Source organism: Rutidosis leptorrhynchoides, chromosome 11 (assembly GCF_046630445.1).
Source record: "Rutidosis leptorrhynchoides isolate AG116_Rl617_1_P2 chromosome 11, CSIRO_AGI_Rlap_v1, whole genome shotgun sequence".
Taxonomy (NCBI): Eukaryota; Viridiplantae; Streptophyta; class Magnoliopsida; order Asterales; family Asteraceae; genus Rutidosis; species Rutidosis leptorrhynchoides.
The window spans coordinates 265,424,218-265,432,653 of record NC_092343.1 but is presented as its reverse complement, the minus strand read 5'-3'; the positions used below and the strand labels follow the sequence as shown (position 1 = coordinate 265,432,653).

The 8,436-nt window shown below is 32.3% G+C and overlaps 1 protein-coding gene across 1 annotated transcript; it reads right to left on the bottom strand.

The window, feature by feature from the left end:
• Window positions 1-2,003: 2,003 nt before the first annotated feature.
• Window positions 2,004-2,393, bottom strand: LOC139875507 (uncharacterized). The gene has a single exon (XM_071862844.1). It carries the CDS (start codon window positions 2,391-2,393, stop codon window positions 2,004-2,006), a length of 390 nt encoding a protein of 129 aa, XP_071718945.1.
• Window positions 2,394-8,436: the final 6,043 nt, after the last annotated feature.

Below are 8,436 nucleotides of genomic sequence, written 5' to 3'. Positions count from 1 at the left end.
ATATGCCAAATTGATTAATCATGCATGCTAAGATCCAAAATTGGCTGACTCATGGCTGCTAATAAAGTGATTGTGATGTGTATATACCAATAGTAAATACGTATAGAAGCTGGGTATGATACGGGTACATATACCCTAGATATACGTATAAAAATCTTGAGAAAACGGAACGAGGATTCAAATATAGCTATCTTTTGTAAATATACTTATATTGTTTTATGTATATAAATCCTTTAAAAGTGATAAAATACATATCTATACGATACATGTATAAGCATTATAAGTTTTAAGTATTTAAGTCGAAGAACGTCACATATAGTTATCGTTTTGAAAACTTAAGTTAGCAGTCTCAAAATATACTTATAAATCATTGTTATTAGTACACAATGAGATGTTAAAACATTCTTAGATCATGTTAAATATATAAAAATACATATATATACACAAACGTATAATTATCGTATGTTATATAGTTCGTGATATCATCGGTCAAATTGGACGGTCAAACGTTGTGTAAAACTCTTTTCAAAAACATAAGTCTCAACAATTTAGATTGCTTATCATGTTGGTAAGGTTTAATTTATATAAATATTAATCTTATAAGTGTAAAACGATCAGAAAAATCCGGGTCGTTAGGATTCAGCTATTCCATCTGAAGTAGGAACATCAAAAAGACTTGATCTTTAGTCATCCGGCCAACACAACACGGTTGGCAAAAGTAGTTCACAAATCAGCCTCCCTAATTTAGATACAGCTAGTCTGTCATCATTTCTTGTAGGTCCACCTAGTAGCTATATAGAGTTTATAAAATATCTAGAAGCCATGGTGTCACCGTCGCTTGTTGATTACTTCCAAAACTTATCTGAGAGTGATGCTCATAAATCTCATGCACAACGCATTATTATTAACATTGCTTCAGAATTGGACAGCTTAAAACGCTTAGAATATTCTGACCAAGTGCACCGAGAAAAATTTGAAAGGATTGAAAAGGATTTAAGAAAAATCACAGAATTAGCCGGTGCTGAAAAAGCTGCAAAACTTGAATTGAATGCTGCCATTTCTGCGCAGCATGCTGCAGAAGCTCGTGTTGCAGAGCTAGAATCAAAAGAAAAATGTTATTTCCATAAAATTGAAATGTTGACTAATTCAGTAAAAGCTTTAAAGGAACAACTGCATGTAAGAAACAATGATACAAGACGTCTTGCTGCCGGTATTTCCAAGATTGTGAAGAAAGCTTTTAGTCCCGACACACTGACAAAACTGTTCAATGAATTTATTACTGTTGCGCTAGATGCTGAACGAATAAGATTTCTTGAAGCGTTGAGGCCAAAGGTGCCTGATTTCCTAAATCTGTTGCCTTTCTATCACCTCTAAACTAAAGTCAGATGCTGTGGATAAGTTTAAAGTTGTAGGTCAAAACAAGTAGAAGAATTAATATTTCCCGATTTAGATGCTGTTTTTAATGACCCTCACTCCTCAGGAGATGACATATTGAAATTCAAACTTTGATATTATACTGTTTCGTGTGATCTGAATATATAAATGTTAAATATTATATTTTAATACTTTGTTTGTATTTGCCAAAGCTTTATATGTTTGATTTAAAGAATCAATCAGTATTGTCTAGCCCTATTTTGTTGGAAGTTTTTTACGTCATGACGGACGTAGATACAATCTTTTGTTTGGATGCTCAGCGGAGTCTACGTCATCCGCTGCCATTTCAACCTTTTGTTTATGATTGAACCCCTGCCACGAGATTAAATTTCTCTTCTGTGGGCAGGGATGACACACAGCTTTGTGTCACCTGATTTAAAAATCCTTGGGCGGATAAAAATGTGAATATCATGCCATAAGAATAATTGTTTCAATTCTTAATACTTAAAGAAATTTTTACATTTATGATTGCATCTCATATTCAAAATAGTTGATCAGGCTACTTGAATATGCAATACTACGCAGAAAAATTTCTTTAAACTCATTGCATTCCATGTTCTCTGCATTTCCTAGCCGGAAGGTGCTGCAAGGGTATAGGATCCATTCTGATGTGCCTTTATGATCTTGTATGGTCGTTCCAATCGTGGCCCCAACTTTCCCTGTTTTACTTGTCTGCTTGTCTCGTTATCCCTTAGCACCAAATCTTCTTCTTTAAATTGCACATACTTTACTCTTTTATTGTAATATTTTGCCATACGTTGTTTAGCATCCGCTTGACGAATAGCGGCCATTATACGCCTTTCTTCTAACAAGTTTAAGTTTTCTTTCAAGACGAATGAATTGCGTTCTATATCAAATGCCAAAACCCTATGTTTTGGTACACGAATTTCTGCTGGTATTGCTGCTTCAGTACCAAACACCAACCTGAGCAGTGTTTCACCTGTACTCCGTTTTAGCATTGTACGGTGAGCCCACAAAACATATGTATAACGACCCGTCAAAATCTCTATTGATGCGGTACGTTAATCATTAATTTCATAGTGAGGTTTTGACCTCTACATGAGATGTTTTAACAAAAATATTGCATTCATTAAAATAGGAGACTTTCTAAATATAGAAAGTTATAAACATGTGGGTGATTACTTAAGTATAAGTAAATCCCCAAAATACATAAGTTTAAATAGTACAGGTTGACATCACAGCCAAATTATTTATTACACAACATAGTTTTGTTTCGAATGCAATAAACTTTAAACAAAGCATGAGAGACTCCAAGTAGGCAACAAGCACATCATAGCGGAAGCAGTCTAAGGACCTGAGAATAAAACATGCTAAAAAGGCCAACACGAAATTAGAACCCGCATGTCACGCCTGTCACGCGGGTGATCCGGGTTCGATCCCCGGCAGCGACGCCAAGAAATTGTTGATGCGTGTGGAACAATACATCATTCACCCTCTAAATTTATACAAGATTCAAACACTACAAATAAGCACACACAACTAACGAGCAATTAGAACCCGGTTATTATAACGCTTTAATGTAAGTATTCGTTTCTAGTTCATCCTAAGAGAGCGGTGTAAGTAGAATAATTGAAACTATTAATTGTCCTAGGGTTTATTTGATTGAGGGGTGGAGGGTTTTGATTGATTTTAATTAACAATTAAGACGTATGCAAGTAAACAAACTAAAACTCAACAATTAAGACAAGTAACAAGTAACGAATAACTAAATATTAAGAACTAATTCAATAAACTAAAGAGTGTTCACTTCATAATCCTCTCTATGCTTGGATTGCCCCGTTTTACCCAAATTGTTATCGCACTAGTTGTTGAACTATTAAATGTTTAGCATTACTACCAAACCTTAATCAAATTATACTTTGCAAACTCACATAAGCATTGCATTCTAAGATCAAGTTAAGCATGATTTGTCATTGAGATTATGCTTGGGTTGAAATCACTTAGAACCTTTCAACTATCGAAATCACTTAAGATAATCGAACACCACTATGTTGACTAAAGGCCAATTGAAAATCAACTTAAATCAAGAACACAATCACTTGAAATCCTTAATCTAGTTGTCTAGATCACTAAAGGTGTTGAAGCATAAATTGATTCACTTCTCAAATCACTAAGAGGGCTACTCAGTCTATGTAATCAAAGTAAAACCTAAAATAAATCATAGCAATAGACCTCATAGCTAACACATTAACACTTGCTCATGTATTTCATTCAAACAACTTTATTCAATTGATTTAGGGCAAATCCTTGCATTAGAGATTCATAGATAAGCAAACACAAACAATTTAGCCAAGCATGGCTAAGATTACACTAATCATAAGCATTGAAACACAAATAAACATCATATTTAGTTATTACAAGTAATTGATTCAAAACTAGAGTAAGAAATGTGGAGATTACAACCCAAATTTAAAGAAAAGAAGATCTAGAGCTAAAACTATGATGGAACTTGAGCTTGCTTCCTTCAATTCACCTTCAAACTCCAATAGATGATGAAATTAGCTTTTGGAAGTAAAAATCGAACTTGGAATTGCAGCTCTCTTCAAAATGACATAATCTCTTTCCTTTTATAGTGCTGAAAATTCTGGGCTGAACAGCGACAGGAGCGGCGCTTTTGGCTCAGGAGCGCTGCTTTTGGCTTTTTTCAGGAGCGCTGCTTTTTGTGATTAAGTGCAGAGCTTTTGTTGAATTGCGGCGCTTTTGGCTAGAAGGAACGGCGCTTTTGGCTACTGGTGGAAAATGGTGCCAAACCGTGTACAATAACGTCGCTTTTCTGTGAGGTTCGGTGCTTTTTCCCATTAGGAGCGACCCTCTTATATGAGGAGCGGCACTTTTAGAGCTAATTTCTGCACTTGTCATTTTCTTTACCTCTTTTGATCAAGACTTGGTCACTTTTGCACCAAATCAAGCTTTTAGCCTTGAACCGACACTTTAGCAAAATTAAACAACTTTCGGGCCCAATGATCCTCAAAACCGAATGAAATGAGGGAGATATTGCGAGATAAAACATGTATAATTAGAGCAATATCAATGAGTTATAGTTTAATTCCTCGATTCATAAGTATATAAAGGCTAGCTGTGATGGCCCCGTCAATACACTTAACGGCTCCGTCACTTGGTCCCACAGCTTGATCGAACTTAAATTTAATAAACAACATTGCATTCTTTTATTCAAAAGTTTCCTAAAAAGGAAATTTACCAAAATATGTAGTTTAAACAAACCCAACATATTAATTAACCAATGTTGATATAAAACATTGTCAACCAAACACCTACAAGTTTAATAATTCAAAAAGAGAATGCAAGTTTAATGTTTCATAAATTGTTTAACAAAATCTGCCCAAATGCATGCAAACACTTCTAACACAGCGGAAGCACCAAACAAATCAAGTACCTGTGAAAACATGCGAGTAAACTGTCAACAAAAATATTGAGTGAATTATAGGTTTAAATAAACGTATAAACTTTAGACCATAAGATTTAAAATGTTAGAAAACATAAAACATTATTCCATTATCAATGAGCCACAGGGTAACCACTTAACCATTTATTTACCCTTGCCAAACACAATATATATACACTGAACAAGTGTATCTTTAAATAATTACGAAGTACTAACACATTCTGATTATAAATTGCTAGTGCGACTAGCTCAAAATGGGGTTGTCAAACCCGATAGATCTATCCATAGGATTCACGTTCACCAGTAGAAACTAGTGATTACAGTTACCAGACTAGGGAATATTTTTGTTCAACTCATAATGAATAATTTAAATTTAATTGCCACTTGTGTCTAAACGTAAAAACAAAATGCATGTAATCACATCCCAAAAATATACTTTAAAAAGTATGAAAAATGGGACTATAACTCACCTTAAAGCAAAAGTAGTAACCACACAAAATGCGAACAGCAAACGAAGTAAAGTGATCTAGAATGACCACAACACCGACCTATAAATATAGCAGGTCGATATGAATAACTAACTTAGGTCAAGTCTTAGTATGATAGCTATAGTACTTGTCGCAAGTAAACATAGAACAACACTCAACATGCTTCGGTTTGATCAGAACAGCATAAGGACACGTACTTTCTATTTTTAGAAAGTTTCTATTTTTAGCAGGTTTCCATTTTTGGAAAGTTTCTATTTTAGAAAAGTTTCTATTTTAGAAAAGTTTCTATTTTAGGAAAGTTTCCATATTTAGAAATTTGCTATTTTTGGAAAGTTTCTAAGTTAGGAAAGTTTCCTTAATTAGAAAGTCAACTGAAAGTCAAAGTCAACTGAAAGTCAACTCAAAAGTCAACCTTGGTCAAACATAGTCAACATTGAATTTTTAAAGTATATTTATATTAATAATATAAGTTATAATGTTATTTAAAGTCATATATGTATAATTATGTCACATCATAAGTTTAATTAAATTAAAATGAATTATTAAAGTTAACAAAGTTTAAATGATATAATTAATATAACATAAGTATTTAATTAATTAATTAAATATTAGTCATAATATAAGTATTATTAATTAATAATAAATTTTAATCATATCATATGTATTATTAATTAATAATGAATTATTAATCATATCATAAGTATTTAATTATAATTATTAAATCATAAGTATTTAGAAATTAAATTATAATTAAATAATAAATAAGCCTTATAATAATTAAATAATTAAATAATTAATTAATATTTATTATAAGTCTTATTAAAATAATCTCATAACATAAGTTTAATACTTACCATAAGTATTTATCATAACAATAAAAGTATTATTAATCATAAGTTTAATTAAAAGTTTAATTAATCAAAATGTAATTAATAAATGATATAATAAATATGTATATCATAAGTCTTAAATTAAAATAATTACTTTTTATATCATAAGTAATTTATTAATAATGAAAATCATTATTTATATCATAAGTCTTATTTTATAACCATAAGTTTTAATTAAAAGTTCATCGGGTCATAACTTGAGCCCCAGGTATCGGTTTTCGGCGAGTCTTATATATATCTTCGCCTAACCAAACCACCTGACACATTAGTACACTCAAGAACATCCCAAGAACAGCCACCAAGTCGTGACCATCATCCATATATCAACTTGGAGCTTTAATCCGTTTAAAAACAAGTTTTAGTCATAACGGGTGATCCGTGGCTCGGATTTCGATGACCCGAACATGAAAGTTCATCCAATCATCAATTCTAACACACTAGTACACTCTAAAGACTCCAAAAATGTTCACAAAGTCGGACCAAAACTGAAACAATCCGTTTTTATAATTTGATTTCAATAAAACACCATTTTAATCATATCTGGAGCTCCGGGAATCGAAATAACATGAATCCGGAGTCTAAAATTAATGTATTGATGAGAGGAACACATATAGACACTTTAATTTAACATTTACATTAGTTAAGTTTACAGAAATGATCAAAAAATCAGCTGTCCCAAATCAATCAAACTGAAAACATGAACTAACGAGTGATTCTACGCATACAATCAACAATACAACAACATACTATCATCATACTATCATAATAACATATAAATACAGAAAAATAAATGAAAAATTAAAAAGATAGGGTTAGTGTTTATACCCTAATCGGTAAATAAAAGATATGTGCGCGTAGAGGATGAAGAGAGCAACCCGAGTATGCAAGCAATTGAATGATCCAAGCACTTGATGATGTACAAATGATGATGATGATGATGTTTGTAGTGGTTGGCTGAAAAAGAGAGAAAGGGAGGAGAGGAGTGCAAAAATAGATTAGGTTAGAATGAGGAAATGAAATGTAATTAGGATATTAGGTAACAAGTTTGCAAAAATTGCACAAAGCACCCCCCTAAAGGGGTTCGGCTAAGTTTTGCATGGGGGTGGTCCCCATTGGTCCAATTTTATATTTTGATAAAATGCTTGTGGCCCGAACGCTTGAACGAAACCCGAAAACGCTATTACGCGATTAAATAATCGGAGAGATAACAAATACGCGACGAAAAATATATATAAACACCATATATAATCATATGACATTAAAATATCATATTTAAAATATTTTGGGCTTAAAATCCCAAAATCTTAACCGTTGTTTTGATAACCGAAAAGATTCGCCGGATAGAAATCCACGACACGTAGAAACGTACGATTTTAAAATATGAATACAATATTCACCTAACACATAATAAATAATATATTATTACAAAAATAATAATATAGGTCATAGAAATGACGTGGCACGAATAACAATTAACGGGCGTTAAATAATAAACTGTAAAAGATAACGGAAAAAGTAGGGTCGTGACACTAGCGCTACTAGCTCGGACAGCGATGTCAAGCCCTATAGATCCATATACAATTATTCGCGCCTACCAGTCCACATCCTACGTACTGGCAGCTACTAGTTACCAAAGCTAAGGGATTTTCGGTTTAAACTTAGTGTAGAATTAAATAAGTAAATACTTGTGTTAATAGCGTATAAATTAAAGTGAATCTCAGCCCAAAAATATTTAAAACATTTAAAAAGGGAATCTATAAACTCACTGTTCAATACCGAGATTCAATATTGTAGGTAAAATGCGTAGATAGGATGATTGAAAGGTTAACCTTGGTTTCACGAACAATACTCCTGAACAATACCCAATATTTCCTTAGTTTTAAATGATTTGAAACCCGAAATAAAAACACTCGTTTATTTCTTGTTTATAATATATCACTACTATAATCTTTGAAAGAAAGAAAAAAATATATGATACTGATTATGTAAGTGTATGTGTGTTGTTTTATATATGCTCCTAATACCATTTTTTTATAGTAGTAGGAAGTTGATCAACTGTCTCATTTTTACAATTTTTAAATCACCATTGTGAAGTCTATCCAACATTCAGTTATCTAACATTCAACTATCTAACATTCAACTTGATTTCGTACGACACTAGAGCCTCTTTTATCACCACAAAACAATATTACAAAGATTG